Below are 19,849 nucleotides of genomic sequence, written 5' to 3'. Positions count from 1 at the left end.
ATCTCTCGGAGGCAATCTTTTATTTTTTCCCCATGTTCTAGCAGCCAGTCCGCGCTTCGCAAGAAGGTAAACTCGAAGATAAAGTCGGTCGACAAACGTAACCAACGGATCGAAACGAATTGTATCGTACCGCAAACGAGGAGTCGATGTACGAATTTTTTGAATAATTTCTAATGGAAGCAATTGCTCAGGAGAAATTCAATTACGTATACGCCAATGATCTTGAGTTCCGATCAACGGTCACTTCTCAAACGAACCGAACTCGAAAAATCCAGGGCGACTGGAACACGGATGACGATGCAGGTCGCACGCAACCGCCCCGTTGCTTTCGTTCGCGATCCACGAAAACATTCTTCGAGAACTTTTCGGAATATTACACGACCTCGTTTATGCAACGCTGCAACTCGTCCAGCGCGAACGAGAACATAAATTAGCGAACAGCAGTCCGCGGAAGTCGAAGAAGATTCCGTTTGGCGATACGTCGACAACGGGGCGGCTTCGAAGGATCCGGAAGCTACCTGGGGCAGTTGCTGAGTATTCTCGGCCTCCTGGCAGACGAACGTCACGAAATCCGAGAGGGTGTCGTGACCGTTCTCGGGGTATTTGACCACCCCCGCGGAGGCAGGGTGCTCCGGCTGATAGTAGGCGAGCCCGGACATACTCTGACCGGAACCACCGGCTAGTCCTTCGTGCGGTGAGTGCAATCCTGAAACACAATTCACCACTGTCATCGTCCGACTGTCCGCCCGGGGCCACGACGAACCACCCCCTAAATTCGACCGTCATCTTTCGTTGGATCGACTCCGTTTCGCGTCCTCTTCGAGGATCACACTTCGTCGCCCGGAGCCTCTTCTTACCCTCTCGCGGAATATTTTCCAATCGATGAAAACAATGCTATCTCGCGCTCACCGACAACTTCGAAAGGTACGAGTGGTATCGGTTTTGCAAGCAAAAGTGGTATATTTCGTTACGATGGAAACACGTAGCCAACGGTCGACGTAGATAGTTCTCTTCGCTGGCAGCAAAGTGTAACGTGTAGCTTGCAGGACCGAGACGTCCACGACATTTTCGAATAATTTAACGTTCGTTCAAGTAACCTCGAATTTTCAGACTCGAGGCACGTTCGTTTTTCGTGCACGCTTTCCGGATGAATCGACAGCCAGGAAATTTTCAAGCACGAAGCTACGATGATGTTAATTTTGTTAATACCGGGGAACGTTAACAAAGCTGAAACGTTATCCGCTCGAGTTCGTCGCGAGAGTTTAGCGGAAGAGGGAGCAAACAGAGGTAACGATTGCCGCTGTAAGTCTGTTAGGGGGTGGTTTTAGTGGTGTTTCAGGGGTAGGGGGCGACCAACTATAACGATCGTGTTAAGTATATATAGATATATATATATATATATATACGAGTATATACGAGTATATACGTATATACATATACGATATATATATATATATATATATATATATATATATATATAGATAAGGCACTCCAAGCGTGAGGCTGGCTGGCTGAAATGTACATGTGTTCGTATACGCGCGCACGCGCGCGCAACTGCACCTGAAAACGCATCGTTTGCCATTTGATATCGTTCGTGTAGTTTGTTTCAAAGATTCGTTTACATAAATTGCAACGAGATTCGAATAATCGACTCAGTCAGGGAAAGAATCTATCGACAGCAGCAAACGTCCGCGCGCGTGCACGTGTATCGCGCAACATGTGAATATATACATGTATGTATATATACATATAGGTATGTATATATATAATAATAATAATAATAATAATAATAATAATAATAATATATATAGATAGAGAGGTATATATAGATATATATAGTGCAACAACAAACATCAAACAGCAAGATAACAACGATTAAACAACACATCAAAAACATCAAGGTAACAACAACATCAACATCAATACAATGATATACATATATACGTGAGAGAGATATATATATATATATATGTATGTATGTATGTATGTATATATATATATGTATATGGTAAACAACAACACCAACATCGCAACAACAATAGAATAGGTAGTATCGTACGGAGAGAGATAGATAGAGGTAGAGTGTGAGCAATAAACAAGTCTCAATCAAGGTTCGAAAATTAATTGAATCAATCAAGTCAATTAAGTCAATATAGTAATTAATTCCATCCAGCATACGACATACCCAGAGCATTGGCCGTGTGACAGTGAGTGAGATAGAGATAATTATGGTGTGCACGGTTCAAACGGGCACGACCTCGATCGTCGTTCGATCCATGGATCCAGGGTTCTCGCGCGACAGTTCTCGCTCGACAGTTTTCGTAAAATCGAACGTTCGCAACTTTCACGTTACGAGATTCGCGTAAAATTTCTCGACTTTCCACGGTTAGCCCCTGGAACCATCGGAAACTCCATTCGACTCGAGGCGGTGCCCTTAAAAAAATAGTAATACGTGAACAGGTGTAACAGGGTGTAACAGGGTGTAACAGGGTGGGCAGATAGACAGACAGACGAACAGACAGACGAACAGACAGACGAACAGACAAACAGACAGACAGCGACAGCTAGCTTACCAGGTAGACCGGTACTACGCAGTTAGCAAGAAATGCCGTCCGTCTGTCTGTCTGTCCGTTTCCAAAGCACCGAACGAAATTCCTTGCGCTCGGGGGTTGTTTTCCCGACCGATCTCTCGACGATTCGTTCGAGTCGCTTCGAGTGAACCGGGGACAGGGGTTGGCCGACTAACATCGAGCCATTTTTATCTTCTCGGCAACGGACAGGTCAGTCAGACGGACAGGCAAACGGGGGCGTTATATATATAGATATACACATATAGTACTATACATACACAAGTGAACAGGAATATCGTGGAGTATACTTATTTCCATACAGAGGCATACAAAAATACGATTTTGGTTAGATTAATGGTTCGTTCGGTTAGTATCGTTGCGGGCGTGCTTATGGCGGATTACTCGTTTTCGGCGGTCCCTGGACAACTATTTCGTATCGGTCAAATTATACTCGGGCGTTGATCGTGCCACGGGTTCCGTTAAAAAAATATCACACGCGATACGGTCCCAACCGGACAGAGTAACGTCCGAATCGACATTTATCGGTTCATCATCGCGCGAACGGTGTTCGCTCATTCGAACGGAGAGCGTTGCTTTCTTCTTCGACCCGAATGCAATTTGAAAACCGTAGAGACCGGACTGTTGGAACTTGGAACGCAGCGGATCGATTTTTGTCGAGCCAGTAGAACGGGCGAGTCGGTGTCCAGACGCAGCGCGGTAGACTGCGTTCGGTCCGACCATGGTCGACCGTATCTACTGCTGTTCGCTCGTCAAACTGCGTCGAGTCGAGCAGGAAATCTTTCCGGTCAGGCGGTATATACTAGAAGCATCGTATCAGATCGTATTCCCTCCACCCGACCGAATCTGTAAGCTTTTCGTCGCATTAACGAACAAAACAAAACAGGGGTCCTACGAATAATTTGTCGCTTCTAAATCGATATCGTCTATGTGTGTCATATGCCTGAAAGCGCCAAGCTTCGTTGATCGTTCGAACGACGCGAATGAAAAATAAAATAGACGCAAAACGGCTAGAACGTAAAAAATCTATCTCGCGTTCGTCGAAACTATGGCAAACATTCGAACGATTCAATTTATCGTCCGGCCATCGGAAGAAGTTTCCTATTTCTCGTTTTAACCTGACCATTCGTCGAGGTATCGATCGTCGAATGGATTTCTCCGTTAACCAAAGTTTCAGTCTTCGGAAGGGGCCAGACGTTGAATCGTCGATATTCGCCAGGGTCGTGACTAAAATCGACTCGATCTTCCAAGTAGAAAACAATGGAGAAAAAAAAGAACAATAATATCTCTGCTCGCCTACCAACGTCAGCATTGCGCGAACAATCGTGCACACAGCTGCAGGCGGCTATACAAACCGAGCAACGATTACTATAAATACACACACGCGCGCGTCTGTACAATCGACGATAATCGTGACGCGCGTATATCTATTTATAATAATTGTTACGCGTTCGTATGTGTACACACACATATATGATATATATATGTATATATATATATATATATATCATATATAGAAAGAGAGAGAGAGAGATGCAACATCGAGCTAACACAAAAATGTTCATTAAGTGCTAACATATAACATTCTTGCTTTTTTCGAGTTCCTCGTGACGACGCAGCGGTTTACCGTATCGCAATCAGACGTCGGGCGGATTTCTCGGGGATTCCCCTGTGGTGGACAAACGACCGTCGGATTAATCCACTTTCTTCCGTCCCACTTTGTCTCTACCCCTTTCTCTCCTTCCTTCTCTTTCACTTGGATCTCTCGAACCGAGGGACAAGAGATCTCTAAGGGTACGAAAATTCTCTGGAATACTTCTCGATTATTCGTTGCTCGCTCCGCGATAACGACAATTAACATTTACAGGACGGCGTTGGCGTCACGTAGAAGAAAGAAAAAAAAAAAAAAAAAAAGGCAAATCGCATGGACCTACGCGACATATATTCCAATTCGGCATGGAACGACTCGCACGCGAGACGCGTTCGTGACAAACCGTCAACCGACACCGAAAGTACGCTCCTTACGTATGCAAGGAATGTAGCAACGTTTATCGCGCGTAAACATCGCAAGCACTTTCAACGGGCTGTCATCAAACCATTGTATAATTAATATACCAACGACGTAGTCAACATGGTGCAACAACTACCATAACAAGAGCGTCGGGACTATTGGAGCTCGTACGAAAAATAAAAAAAAAAAAAAATACAAAAAAAAAAAATAAAGTGCCACTTTGGTACATTGCATTCGATCGACGAAAGAGCAGTGCTTAATTCGAGCTTTTTCATTATCAACGGCGCCACCATGCGAATCGTCGATCATGGAAAATTCGCGGATAAAATCCTCGCCGGGGGAGAGAGAGAGAGAGAGAGAGAGAGAGAGAGAGAGAGAGAGAGAGAGTCCATTGAAAACGAACGAACGATAAATCAGTCGCTCGCGATTGTTTTGAAGCTTTCGCAAAGTACGTTCCGGGAAATTAAGCACTGCACTTAGCGCGATTGGGAATAGATCTATTGAATCAAGGGGAACATAACAGATAAGGTTGGAGAAGAACCGAACATCGCGGTGATCGATAGCGAAGGCATTCGAGAGGATTGCTCGACGGGGCATGCCGCGAGAACCGAGTACTCGGAAACAGAGGACCGAGTCCTACGAACGCTTTCGGTACCTCGAATACACTCCAACTTATCGAACGTTGATTAAATAAATTCACGTTTATAATTGTTCTAATAATTAGTCGCTGTATTTCGAGCTACCCGCGTATTACCGAGTACACGGACAGCTTTACCAAATACCGTCTGCGTTTCTCTCGATTTTCCCAATGTTCGAGAAAACGTGTCCCTTTTTTCCTTTCGCTGTGACTGCGCTCGGTCTTCGAAATATCATCGACTGGGTAAATCGTAAACTTTTCTCATCCTTCTTTCGAATTCGTCTCTTCTAAACCGAAGGATAAACAAAAGTTTGCTTCTACGTTGCATCGAGGATATCGTCGAAATTTAGAGTGTGTGTGTGTGTACGTGTGTACGTGTGTACGTGCGCAGAGGGTGGTCCTTTATACGCGCAAAGTAGCAACGTGTCGCGATGTGTGCACGGAGACACGGACACATACTTAGAGATATATAAAGTGGTGCTATGGAGGAGCGGAGGTTGAGGGGTGATTGTGCAATTTCGAGCCGCATCGACGATTCGCGTCTTCGTCGCTCGCGATTTCGCAAGACGAGCTTTATTTTATCTCCTCTAACATCTTTTAATCTCTCTCTCTGTGTTTTTGCGAACACAACTTTCGCGATTCGAGTGCTTTTTGTGACTTTTCCTATCCGATACCGAATACCCGATAAATCCCAGACGTACGAAACATGAAAATAGTCCAATCTTCTAATCCCCTATCCCTCGTCCCCTAATATCGATAAATCGAAACGGTACTTCGAAGTTCTCGACTTCCAAAAGGTTCGTCGCCTCCGAGAAATCCTCTTCGAAGCGATTTCCTCCGTTCGTTCGCTCCCTTGATCGCTTCGTCTTCGAAACCTTCCTCTAAACTCGCGCAATCATCTCGCGAAACTCGCGAAATCGATCGCAACGAGGCTCGAAGACGCGAATCGCCTGGAGTTTCAACGATACGCAATATACGGTAAAAGTGAGAAATATAGCGATACACACGGAGCGCCAGAGCGCATTTAACTAGGGTGGCGGGGGTGGCTGTGTTTCGTTTAAAACTCGAACGCTCTTGCATCCGTCCGAAGCAGTGTTTCTCAAACAACGTCTAGCCCTCGATGAAGGACAATTTTTTTACAGGACTCCCAAAATACGTTTCTTATTCTTTGCTACTAGAGTTTCGAACGAATCTATTTTCCGTCGCCCTCGAGAGAAGCAACATCGAAATTACCTGGTTTCCTTTTTTTACCACAGACAACAGCGTTTTTTTATCTACGTTTGAGAAACACCGGTCTAAATAGTATCCGAAATATGTATACGCGTGTATATGTTGCATGTGTCTCAGGTCGTGTACGTACGCGCATGTATACGTGACAGAGAGAAAGGAGAAGGAGAGACACGATATACAGAAGTAGTGCGAGATAGAAATCATGGAAAAAGAAAATAAGAAATGACAAACGTGACAGCAATAGAGGAAAATATATATATATATGTATGTATGTATGTATCTATTATGTATACATACACGCGTACACGCGAACACGCGGGACGGGCATGGTTGTTCGAGACGAAAGCCATTCCTGTCGGATGTATCGAGAGGCACCGACACGCGATATCGTTCGCGACCGTGTGCGTTCACCTGCGTACGTGTCTCAACTGCGGAAACGACGATCCCTCGAACCTCGACGAGTGTATCGAACGAATCGTGCTCGATCGATATATTCCTCGTTGCTGGACGATCGCGAGTTTTTCCCTCCGCGACCAACATTGATTTAGGAAGCACTCGGCAAAACCACTCTCGCTATTTCGTTCGTTCGCGCTTTTCTACGCGTGCTTGTGGGCCATTCTTTCAAACCCCTTTTCTTTTTGCGCTTTCAAACATTGATAACCCTGGAAGCTGGCGCCAGAGGACGAGAACTTTTCAAATTTCTCCCGGAGATTCGTATCCGTATTTAGTTGGAAGCTGATTAGTAAAATACGAGCGCCATCCGCATTCGTGCATCGTGGCCTCCTGTGAATTTTACGCGACGCCATACGTCCGGGTGACACGGCAGCCAACGCGTTAAAAGATTTACTTATACGGAGTGGCCCATTTATCGAGAAAACCTTCGCTGTCGCTTATTTCGAACGAGCACGAAGAAGGAAGAAATCGTCTCGATGATTCCACGTACGTAGATGTGACGCGCGCTCGTATGAACGTCAAGTTCAGCGCACACGACACGCGTCCGTCGCGTGTACACGTATACGCGTGCGTACGTGTACGTAGAATAGATACAGAGTCAGATATAGGTATATATATATATATATATATGGAACAGTCAATAACCAGTCACAAAGTACCTTTTAGTCGAGTTAGCGAGCTTCTCTCTACGCTCGGGCTCAGACTGAAACAGAGATCATCACGCGTCATTTTCACGCGATCATTCAAGGTTGCTCGCGGTACGTGGCCCGCAAGGCTGCACGCGGCCATCGATCATCGATCCCGTGGATCGCTCGAAAACTCCCACTCGCGATATCGAATTTCCCGATCTCGATCCCCGCTTTAGCATCGAGTTGGAAGTCTTTCACGTCGGTGTTCGAACCACGGATGGGTAAACTTCTCGTTCGAATAAAAAACTTGGAAAACTATCGACTTCACGTCCACCGCTCGTTAAATAGATATCAGAAAATCACCGTTACTTTTTCATTCCTTACTCGGGGAAAACATTTTCGCGACTTAACTTTACGTCGACCTCGATTCAGGGTCGTCGCGGTACCCGCGGATACGGCGATATTAGCTTCGAACCAGCGAAGGATTCTCATCCTTCGAGGACGGACAGATTTCTTGGACGTCCTTCGGTTCCGTCTCGCTCGTCGAAAAATCGCGTCGAGCCCCACTAACCTACTTTCGACCGTGCGACTGCTGATTTAGAAGCACGTTCCCGTCGAACTGGACACTTGGTCTCGTCCACGATTATTTTCCGTCAACCGAACCAATAATTACAAATTTCGCAAACGGATGCGTAACAACGGAAACGAGTGAACGTCGCGTGCAACGGTCAAATAAAATTTCGCTCGTTCCTGGATTTCGCGTTAAAGTCGGATAAACTTTAAGCGCGCTCGCAAATCCTCGCTAACAAAATTGTCCTCGAAGCGTCTGCATCGCGATTTTGGAAAGTGGGTTAGCGAGCCGCGACGCGAATCAGGACGCCACGAGACGATCGATCTCGCATCCCCTCTGACACACCTAGCGGGCTCGATCGTTTCTGGGGATCGAGATCCGAGAGATCCCCGCTTCTCGGTGATCGATTTTACTTACATGATGCCTGGCTGAGCTCAGTTTGGGTCTATCGCACACTGGACATTCGAGGCGCCAAATCGTCGACGATGCATCGGAACTCGGAGCACGGCGCGACGAGGATGCGCATTAAAAATGCATAATTTCCGCGCGAAGAGAGAACGATAAAGGTTACCCGACGCTACAAGGATATTTATACCGCTTCGAGAAATTCAACCCGTTATCTATCGCTACTTTGACGATCGATGAGTCGAAACGTAATACGGAGCGTAATGAAAATGCGTGAAAATTCAAGATGGAAAGTGTAACGGAAAGAGTAGTCGAGTAATTCGAATGATTGGAACGCGACAGCTTGTACCCCGTAGTTTTTACAAATTTTAACGAACCCGTGAAAATGTTTCTCGATTCGTGGTGCGCCCTGTCGTCGTGCGCCGAGTTCGCCGATGGAGGGACAAACGCAGAGCGTGAGTCGGTGATCGATGAAGATCGCTGGTCTCGCATCAATCGTCGGTGGCCGGTGACACAAGCCAGCGAGAACGCGAAAAAAAATCCAGGAGTACGAGGGTCGTGTTATCTCGAGGACGTTGCGTTCGTTCGCGTTGTTAGATGATTTGTTAGTGGACTCGTCAGGCAAAAGCGGACAAGACTGAAGCGCACGAGGGTGTGACAGGAGCTGTCGCGAATCGGGGGTCGATTCCTTCGCGCTTCATCCGGGGGGTCACTTCTGGGGACTTGACCGGAAAAGAGAACAAAAATAGGGGGCTGGGGTTTGGGGCGAAGGAGAAGAAACTACGAAGAGGTCGCGCCGTCGTCGACGCGACCCTCCTTCGTCGACGGTCTCCGTGTTCGTGTTCGTGTTCGAGCAGCTTTTTCGATCTCCGATGCTAAATCGGTGTGCATTCCGGTATGCAGAGTACTTACAGTTCTCCCCATCGATCAAACGTTACGTTAAGAGGAAACACGATTCCGCCTGCTTTTTTTTTCTTTATCTTTACGCGTTTCGTTTCGTACGAGAACTGGTCGAATCTATCGTCTAGGCAGTCCGTGTATCGAGCTGGACAAAGTATCGTGACGCGTGAGTGAACTACTCTTTTGTATCGTTTCGAAGCAACCTCGATGCACGATTTTTGTCAGCGAACAGGACGTACGGTTACTCGAACACCTTTCTTTTTTATCATTTTTCTATCTTACGCGAACTAAAAGTGACCTTTACCACGCGTCAAGATACTAATCCGCGAACGCTCGCTGCCAAGTTTCGGCTGGTAGAGGATCTCGTGGCTCTTTGCGAGAGATTCGGGAAATCGAATGGGTAAGCTGTTGTAAAAATGTTACATCTACCTCTAGATAATTGTTTCCCTTATCGATGGACGTAAACGGATTCTACGAACGAGAATATGCAGAGTAGGACGAAAAGAATACGTACATGTATGCTTTTTACGAGACAAAGTAATTCTATCGGTTTCAACTATATCGACAGAGGTGATCTCTGAACGCGATTTCAAGTATCGGTATGGAAATACAAGGAAAATAAGAGAAATCCTTTGCGGTATCGTTTCTTTGTTGACTCGCGAATTTAAAGTTTTCGTTGCTGAAGTAGACAAAGAGCCGCAAGATCCGCTTTCGAGAGGCTCGAAAATCTTAGGAGTCCGAACAGCCGCTTTAACATCGTGAAACGTTATCGCGAGCTTACGATAGATTCCGAGATATGATCGCGTGTTGTCGTCGGCACATACCCGTTTGCGAATGCGGAGAGTCCATTCCACGATGGCCGTCCTCGGGCCTGAGGACTGGCGAGAAGGTTGGCGCGCTCGAAACGGAAACGGTCGGGGGCTTTTCAGTCTTGTCGTTCCTTATGAGCTGATGCACCGGCGGCGGGCCTGCGAACAGAAAATCACACAGATTGACTGCCATTGCACGAGTAAACCATCTCTTAGGATATAATTAATCGCGAGTACACGCTGTAACAAGGATAACGATAGAAAACGGTGGAAAGAAGGGATCAATCGAGCAAAGTTTCTCGGTGTCCTTGGCACAGAAGAGACCCCCGAGGCGAGAATCGTTAATCCCGGAAGGGGTCGCGCGGAGGAAATACCGGATAGAGGAAGAAGCGTCTTGGTCAACGAATTTACATGCACGTAAAATACGTAGAAAGAGGCCGTTTCGCGGCCATAAAATTAGTTTCGCCGATGGGATGGGGCGAATATTTACGCCAGTCGTTAATTTAACGACAATACAGTCGATCAACCGGGCCACCCCCAACGCCGCTATAAAGGCAACGTATGTATGATAAAAAGGGAGCACGGAGAATGCGGTTGGCCGTGGTCCAGGTATGCTTATTGCCGGAATTTTTCTCCGTGTATATTTTGCTTGAGAAAGTGGTCATTTTATTCTGTCCGTAAATTCCGTCTATCCGGCGGCGTTGCAGCCACTCCTCCTCCTACGGTAGCATAAACTCAAAACTTTCGGTCGGTGGTCCGATCGAAGTCACGACTTCACGTGCCCTTGCGCGTTCATCTTCTCGCGCGATTCTCGATTTTTCAGAAAGAAGAACAAACGTGCGAGTTTTTTTTTTTTTTTAATCGACGCGAAATTAGCGCGAGAAACACCGCGCGATTCGTGAATTCCCTATTCTTCGTTCGGCTCTTTGCTCTTTATTTTTTTCCCCCCTCAAAAAGCCTCCGTCCGGAAGTTATTCCTCTTTTTCATCTCCATCCAACGACTTCCGCTCTTTGGGGGAGGAGGTTATCGTTTGATCGATGAAAGAGTTAAGAGGGATGAGAGAGAGAAAGAGAGAGAGAGAGAGAGAGAGAGGGGGGGGGAGGGAGAGATCCGGAGGATGGGGCGTGATAAAGGGAGGCCGACGAAGAATAGAAAGAAAATAGAGAACGGAAAGGGAGAAATATAGGGAAAATGATCTATAGAACGCTGAGCAAAGTAGATCCCGATAACAAAGGACTCCCCGATAAGCCGCCGGATGAGATTGAACTCGGGGACAAAAAACGTCCAACCTCTGACCGCTGCAAATTTGTTACTTAAACCGAACCGATACGACCGATTCGATCGCGGTAACCTCCAACCGTCGGCGTCGGCGTCGGCGTCGACTCGATAAATTATACTATATTAAAGAAGACATCGGCCAGCCCTAAACCAGCGCTTCGATCAACGATTCATCTAGCTCCCTTTATCGTAACGTATCGATTATAATCGATTACAAGATTAAGTAAATTAAATGAATGGAGCGAACGAAACGAATACTGTAACTATAGAAATGAATCACCCTAACTGCAACTGCAGTTAGAACACTCGATTACGAGCGGGTCTGGTTGTCTGGCACACAATCAAAGTTTTCAGATTGGACGGTGTTCATGAGCAGAAGGCGCTAACGAGTCGGTAGCACAGCTCCGCTGCGGACATTAGGGCTTCCTATAAGATGTTGGATCTATCCTATACCTTGGCTGTGTCATAAGATTGCACTTTTAGATACGTCGAAATGCCGCAAAAGAAAATTAGATTACCGCGACGAAGATATTCTAAACACAACTCGCTCGATTCTACGGAGGCAAGCGAAACGACGCACGTCGTCGAGGAGAGGCGATTCCGCATAGACTCGAGTGTCCTCGAATGGTTTAATTTTAGTGGTGGTGCGGAAAAACGATAAAGATACCGTAAAATCACGGTTTCGCGAACGACACCTGGTAAAAACAAGATCTGCGCAAAGAATTTCGTCGCGATGCATCTGCTTGCAGAGCATTAAATCGCAACGCGCCGATTCAACCGGACCTGACGTCCAGCCAATCTGGATGTAATATTACGAAAACACTTTTATCGAGCTAATTCGACTAAACACTAAATCGAAAGGAATACCGCGTCTAAACTTTAGATTCAAAAAGGTTACGGTCTTTCGAATGTCACCGCGACGATAATCGATGCTTGAGATCGCAACGTATTCAAGTCCAACGCACCGAATGCCAACGCGTTTGAATTGCGATGCGTCGACTCTAGCCGTTGGAAATCACAATGCGTCGGTTCTCGAAGCAACGTGGTTCTAGAAACTTGGACAAGCGTACCGCGTTCCCAAGCGTGGCTACTAAAAATTGATACGGAAAAAAGTTGAATTTCGCAAACATATACTATATCCGTCCGCGATGTTATTTTTGTTACGTACGTCTTCTCCCGAGCTATCGATATTTTGTATATTTCGTAAGAAAAGAGCTACGACTTGTCCTAGTTTCGAGAATCATTCTGTACGGAATATATCATGTTAGAAGGCGCCACTACGCGGCGCGTCGCGACGCGATACGTCGTTCCACGGATCGCATCGGATCGCATCGCATCGCATCGCATCGCATCGTCGAGGCAGCTGCATCGGTTTGTCGCGCGGAACCGGGTGACAGCGTGCGTTCACTAAAAATAAGGGCGAACGTAAAGGTTTTGAAACTCACTGAAGCTAGCCGCTGGCTGAGCATGATCCGCGGCCGTGGCTGCGGACGGAGGGGTGTAGCTGCTGCAGTAGTACGGCGGGTGCTCTATTTTGATCGCGTTTATTTGAGGCTGCATGTCGCTGAGGTCATGCAGTATGGACGCTGAAACCAGACACACATTAGCGGTTACGGATCCTCGCGCGTTCGTACGTCATCCGCTCCTCCTCGTCGTCCTCTTCGTCGTCGTCGTCGTCGTCGTCGTCTTCGTCGTCTTAGTTTTCTTGCGCTCCCGATTCTCGCGAGGAAATCGCACTTCCGCGCGTTTTCCTTCGAGAAACTTACCCCCTCACCCTTCCCACACGCTTCTCTACTGCATCGCCGAGAACGCGTCGGAAAGGAGCGGTTTTTTGTGAGCGCATTTACCTTATCCAAATTCTTCGAATTTCTTTGGCAATACCAGCGCAACAACTACTTTTTATTCGGGTTATCGCGTACCAGATTTTCGTGTTTGACAGGCGGCAGGAATCTTCGGGAATTCCATTTTCTCACCGTATCTCGACCATCGTTTCGAAGCTACAGCCAAGAGGCGTGCCGCGTACTGCCAAGAGAACTCGAACAATTTGTCCATCTACCGGCTACGTAATTACTCATCGTTACTCGGAGCAACCGAAACACATGTGTGCTCCCATGACGAGTCGGTCGATGTCACTGATCGTTTTCGTATCTTTTCGAAACATTTTATCAAAAACATTTCACGATATTATATTTGACAGATAATGATTGGTTCGTGAGAGAAGACTGCTAAAATAAAATAGAAATACATATTTCGTAAGAGGGAAAACGATCAAAGAGTAATTGGAAACTCAACGCAAACTAAATCGTCCAGTTCCTGTCCCAAGAAATCGAAAGTGACTCCAGCCTCGTGGTGGAAACAACCGCGCGAACGCAGCGTTGTTTCGAGGGAGGGTAGCGGGCGGGTAGGGGTTGGTCGGTTAATTAATCGTCGGCCGGCCATTAGAATACGCTCCAGTTACACGTTCCGCTGAATCAGCGACACCGTAAAATAATAGGATTCCAGTTTGTCGCAGTTGGCGACGCGTAAATATAGGGATCCCCGTGCACGACGGTCAACGACCAATTAGGTTGAGCTAGTGCCGTAGAATTTGCATCCCGTGTAAGCAACTCGCTCGTAAAGCTGCGTTCTCTCTGTTAGAGACACTCCACGGATCGCGGGACTCCCCGACGGAGGGTTGTTCGCCGCCATCCACGCGGCGAAATATCTTCCGACTTCTTTGCCGCCCTCGGTAATTTACGCGCCACTGGCGATTGTATTTCTTCGGACCGCTCTAGTAACTTTATGCCAGAAACGGCGGTAGCGCCCGAGGAACTATCGCGTTTCCGTGCCGGCTGATTTAAATTCTGCAGCAGGCCGGAGGCGGGGGAGAACCGAGGATGGTATACGAGGATGGTTACGAACGATAAAGGGTTGATTTTCTGTCCGAGAGACACAGCAAAAATGGTAACCATTCCTTTTCGTAGATGGACGAGATTTAAAGCTTCGCCTAGCGCCGATATTTTCTTTCTCGTAACAGGCCAGCCCGAACACTCGTCCTCCATTTGTCTCGAGCGAACGTAGCTTCGCGCTAACGATGCGCCAACTACAGTTTCATTTTTACGCGAACTACGATCTTAACGGACGGTTGTTTCGCTCTTTAAACGGCGTTCGAAGGAGACGATAAGACGAACGAACGAAAAGACGAGTCGACAGATGAGTTTGTCCCCGATACGAGACTCGAGGCGTCTAACGAAGATCCTAATTACAGAATCAGTTCGAAAGCAGAGGGCCTGGAAGCGTGGATATTTATTTGGCTCGGCGAGTTTCTAACCGGTCCGAATGCTGACGCGGATCCATCGTGGTACAGGTGCACCCTCGGCCGTTCGCGTTTCTTTCTTTTTCCTACCCCTTTCCGTCCGCCATAACGCGTCCTCCACTTTTTCCCTTCCGCTCGAGCGAATCCCCCCCCCCCCCCCACCCCCCCCCATTCCTCGCAAATAGGTTTGATACGATTCTCGAATCGCAATTTCTTCCGTCGAGGGTTATGTATCGAAACGATCGAACGATTTGTTCCTTTTCGGTCAAGTACAACAAAAATTCTCCAAAGGAAACACCTCGGTTGGCCTTCGCGGCGCAGATAAACTCGGTAAAAATGCTTTCTTAAACGAATCCGAAGAGAAGCTCGATTTTCATTTCGATCCTGTCGATGCGAATGCCGGTGAAATTGAAACATTTACGGGCACGACTGCAACGTTCGAGTATTTCGATTCGACGGCCTCTACACGGATCCATGTCCGAAGAGGGTTCTCTACGGAGTGCCTTACTTTTTTATTGCGATGCTCCGAGTATACCCTCGAATTTCCAGACGCTAATTAAGAAGCACTCTCTCGTGCAGTTTCAGGTCCTACGTGCAGGGGTGGGTGATTCGTCGGCACATTTTACCACGAAACGTTAACCTCTTAACCGAGCAAGACGAGATAATCCGTCCTCCGGAACGTAACCGAACGATCCTCTCTTTACTAAAATAATATTTCGTCGTGGAAGCGACGTTTCTACCCTCTAAAGTCTCGGTCACCTATAGCGTTCCGTTCCGATATTTCACCGTATTTACCAATTTTCAACCACCATGAATTCCATAACTGAAAACCGCGACGACAATCGCCTCCCCTGGGGGTAGTGTGTTTCTATTATGCCTCGTCTTACACGTCGCGAGCGTCACGCCACCGACAGGATATTCTTCTCTATTTCACATCATCCACCCGCGCCCGTCCTCCCTCCCTCCCTCCCTCCCTCCCTCCCTCCGCGTACCCTCGGAAATTGCGCCCCTTTTTATCCAGCCTACGTGGGCTCCGAACATCGGCAGCAAAAAAAAAAAAAAAAACCCCTGGAAAATACTGCCACACCACCCTGCGGGCCTACCTTTTTCCGTCGATTCCGCACACACGCTCGCGTCGCCGCGTACGTGTGGGCGCATTGTTGACACAAAAAAGGAGCGACGTATCCGGGGAGGGAGAGGAGGGGGGGGCGGGGGCGGGGGCGGGGGAGGGGGAGGGGGTGGATAGGAATCTGGAAAAAATTCGTCGAAAATCGCGCACGGCGCCGGGACCGTGATTCACGATTTTTTCTTTTTCTTTTTTTTTTTTTTTTTGTGTTCACGAGGGAGACCTCGAACGGCAGCGGTGCACTTTGAAAAAATCTCTCAGCGACTCGTCTCTGGCGAGGTTCTAACGAATAGGGGCGGAGGTAGCGTGCACCGACGAATGGTTAACCCTCTATATGGCGCAGGTTTTCGTTGCGACGCGAACGTTGGAAACGACGACGAGACCACCGTCGAGCCGAGAAGAAACGCGAACGGTTACCTGTCCGGAGAACCGTCTTAGGCCCAACATTGTTCAACGTCTTTACGAACGACGTACACAGTCCCGAATTTATAGACAACTTTTTGTTCGTTCCGACGACGACTACATCCCCCTCGAGTGCGGTCGTTACTCCCTCGGTCACTTTGCACGAAATTCTGCTCGAGTTATGGGGCGACTAAGTGGGTTATAGACCGTTAACGACCACGTACCAGCACCGTTAACCTCTAATCCGAGCTACCCTTCCCGAGAAACCATCTCGAATCTTTTCCAAGATATCCCCCCAAAGATAGTTCAGCGCGTCGCAGCAAAATTTCAGCATCGTGCTAGACTTATGGTCAGACCGGATCGTACGATATCGCTGTTGGTAAATTTCTAGCCGCGCTAGGAAGGTAAAAAATTGCGAAAAAGATGGTTCGATCGTGTCGAAAAGATCGACGAAAGCCACGGGAGGATTCAGTCACCCCGCGAGCCAGAGGAGCACAGAGGGAGGAGAGGGGGCGAGGAGAAGCTGCGAGGCTCTCTCAGCAGCTCTCTGAGGCCGTGAGCATTGTTCCCCGTCTATTAATACACCGGGTTGCATACTAATCTCCTGCCACGGTGACGCGAAGGGGAGCACGGGGGCAGGGGGGAGGGTGGCAAAAGGAGGAGGAGGAGGAGGAGGAGATGCAGAAAGAGGGGAAGAGTGCAGATGCATACGTCGAGGCTCGCGCCTCTTCTCGATACGCGCTCCCCTGCCCTATTATTCCATTTAGTGGCGATGCACGCGTGCCACGCTTGCTCGTTTCGCCAGAGATCGGCTGAAAATTTCAGTCGTGACGTCTTTCGTCGAAAAACAAGGAAACGACGACGCTACGAGAAACGTGCGCTCGGAAACAGACACTTTGACGTTTCGGGATACCTACGAATAGAGCGAGGAATAAAGAAATCCCTTCTTGGATTGTGGCATACGGGAAAACAGGCGAGAAATGTAAAACGCGTCGACAGCGTCCTGGTACGGTACCTCTGTCTTTAGCTTTTCACCGATCGAGTCCGTCGACTTTAGAATTTGAAATTCGATTCGAGGAAGGCTTACGAGCGAAGACTCACAGCAACGAACCAGTTTCGTGCACGAGTGCACGCGCAAAGCGTGCCGATCGTTCGTCAGGTCCTTGATAGCGAAAGAGGAGCGAAGTAGTCTCGGGCACGTCGAAAGGATAACTGTCAAGTGGAAGCCGCGATTCGCATTCCGGGCCTAAAAATACGCGAGCGTTCGTTTACCGTCGACATTCCTGGCGATAAACCGCTATCGATACACCCGAAGTAACCGACGTCTTTTCGATAACGAAACTAGCATAAACGAATACGGTTGGTACCGGCGGCGAGCGAGTTGCTTTTCATTTTCACGTCTATCCGCGTGCGTCTATCCGTTCCTGAGTACCATCCTCGTCGATGACTCTATCATCGAAAGGATGCTTTCAAAAGGTTTTCCAGATATCGATTTATTGATTACCTTTCGAAAGCATCCGTGAAAACGCGTCGCGAACAGAACGAACATTCGCTGTTCGTGCGTCGGATCAGAGAGACTGGAGACTTTCGATATCCTAGAATTCGGTCGACTTTCGTCCATGCAGGAAGCAACACGACAGCGTGAAACGAGCGAGAAAAAGAGATCGTCGTACCTTTTGAAAGCATCCAGAGCTCCTTGGAGCTGAAGACACCCGTCGCAAGGATCGTGTCATTGCAGACAACACCGTTATATAGTTCGTGGTAGCCTGTACCTGGGAACAGAACCCAGTCGACGACGTTTTATTCGTGTAAACGTGATGCCGAACGTCGTGTCTTTCGAACTTCTCTTCCGTGAGAGTTGGAGCATTTCAGCGAGACGTTCGTTCGAGAAATGACGAGCAACGGACTCGTTAATTCTATGCGAGATAGTCGCGTCGATATCCTATAGGATACCCTATTCGGTTCGAACGGATCGTTTCGTAAGACTCGAGACAATTCGTTTACCTTTTCGCCGCCTCTCCTCCTCCTTGCTCGCGTTGCAGATGCCGTTTAGGACCTCTGGAACAGTAAACGATGACACACAAATTAGACACTCGCAGGATAGCAGCCATAGTATGCTGTTCGGGGGACCGTCACCGATCAAACCATCTTTCGTTGCGGTATCGGATACGAGATATATTTCGGACACTTAAACTCTAAATTCTTATGCTCTATCCCATCTCACCTTCGCTGTCACACGGTGTTTTATATCGCGGGACCTTACGCAAATCTCATTACGCAACATACCACCGAAATACACGAGAGCCCGGAACGTGTGTTCGAGTTCCTCGAGGGATGGCTTCGGGGTACGAGAGGCGAGGAGATCGATTTCGGCGACGCGGATGGAAATTCGGAAAAACGTTTCGCAATCGTCGTCCGCGTCGTCGTCGGGTCTTCGCGATTCTGTTTGTTAAACAACAACAGAGAATCCCGTCGCAAAAACGAACGACCGTTATAAATAGACGTTAACAAACACATCTTCGCTGCCGAGTTATTTTTAATTGCGACTCAAACTTATACGCCGTTCGTTTATACCCTCGCCGCTGAAACGATAAGCGATCCCTGTTGCGAGCGCGCCATTCGCGTCTCAACCCTTACGCCTGGAAGATTGGACGTTTGTAACGAAGACAGGTGTGCGTCGAGAATCTATTCGAGAGACTCGTGTCGTTGGTGTTATATATATATACGGTCAGTTCCAGAAGTATTCGTACCTTCTATATCTGCGCGAAGCCTATCATTTAAATTAGACAAATTTCTTCGATAGCCAGAGAGAGAGAGAGAGAGAGAGAGAGAGAGTACGAATACTCACGGGACTGACTGTATATCTAAACAAAGAGGTGTATAGAACGTTCCGTGAAAATTGGATCAGTATTCGCGCGACGAAATCGTTTTCCCAAAAAGTAGTTGCGACATCGGCGACGGATTCTCTGGGAGTCTCAGCAAAATTAGTCGGCCTGCGGTCGACAGATGCGTGCGCGACGCAGAAATTTTAGGAGGTCGATAGTAACGCGCGATCTTGGAACAATAATAGAGAGCAGGGATCTGTTGACACTATGCGATCCATGGACGTGGCTGATTTCGCGACGCTACGGGAAGATTCCGCCAAGGACGGCGCTCGGTACGTAGCAACGTTGACTTTACGATCATTTTCTAAACGCTTTCCGTTTTCTAGTATCTCCTTGTAATCTAAATATTTGATACTTCTCCGTTACCAGCCAAGAAGTCGATTCCAGAATGAACTCGGCTCCAAATTTGATGCAGTCGATCGTATCGATCAAACTACCGTGAATCGTGGTCCCACTGCGATTAATTCCGCAAACAGTTACGATCGTTTTACCCCTGAATCGCAAGTACGAGAACATTCGTTTCGGTTATTCGCGACCGTGCGAATCTAAAGTCAAACATATAAACGAGCGAGCACGGTGTCCGAGAGAGAGAGAGAGAGAGAGAGAGAGAGAGAGAGAGAGAGAGAGAG

General features: G+C 47.8%; 1 protein-coding gene across 1 annotated transcript; it reads right to left on the bottom strand.

Annotated features, from left to right (window-relative positions):
- Positions 1-78: 78 nt before the first annotated feature.
- On the bottom strand, positions 79-18,594 carry LOC128892701 (uncharacterized). The gene is made up of 6 exons (XM_054153247.1): positions 18,560-18,594; positions 18,340-18,393; positions 18,009-18,107; positions 12,958-13,098; positions 10,249-10,392; positions 79-706 (listed from the first exon to the last, which is right to left on the bottom strand). The coding sequence occupies exons 3-6, from the start codon at positions 18,019-18,021 to the stop codon at positions 234-236; spliced, it is 771 nt and encodes a 256-aa protein (XP_054009222.1). The 5' UTR covers positions 18,022-18,107; positions 18,340-18,393; positions 18,560-18,594; the 3' UTR covers positions 79-233.
- Between the last annotated feature and the right edge of the window lie 1,255 nt (positions 18,595-19,849).

The sequence above is a fragment of the Hylaeus anthracinus genome, unplaced genomic scaffold (genome assembly GCF_026225885.1).
Source record: "Hylaeus anthracinus isolate JK02 unplaced genomic scaffold, UHH_iyHylAnth1.0_haploid 14871, whole genome shotgun sequence".
NCBI lineage: Eukaryota > Metazoa > Arthropoda > Insecta > Hymenoptera > Colletidae > Hylaeus > Hylaeus anthracinus.
This window is presented reverse-complemented; position numbering and strand designations above follow the sequence as displayed.

What these genes read in the sequence shown, in the direction of transcription:
- LOC128892701 (XM_054153247.1), bottom strand. An exon ending in TCAGCCAGCGGCTAGCTTCA is followed by an intron (nt 10,393 to 12,957) that starts GTGAGTTTCAAA and finishes TTCTGTTCGCAG; the next exon opens with GCCCGCCGCCGGTGCATCAG. An exon ending in CTCTCCGCATTCGCAAACGG is followed by an intron (nt 707 to 10,248) that starts GTATGTGCCGAC and finishes ATTGTGTTTCAG; the next exon opens with GATTGCACTCACCGCACGAA.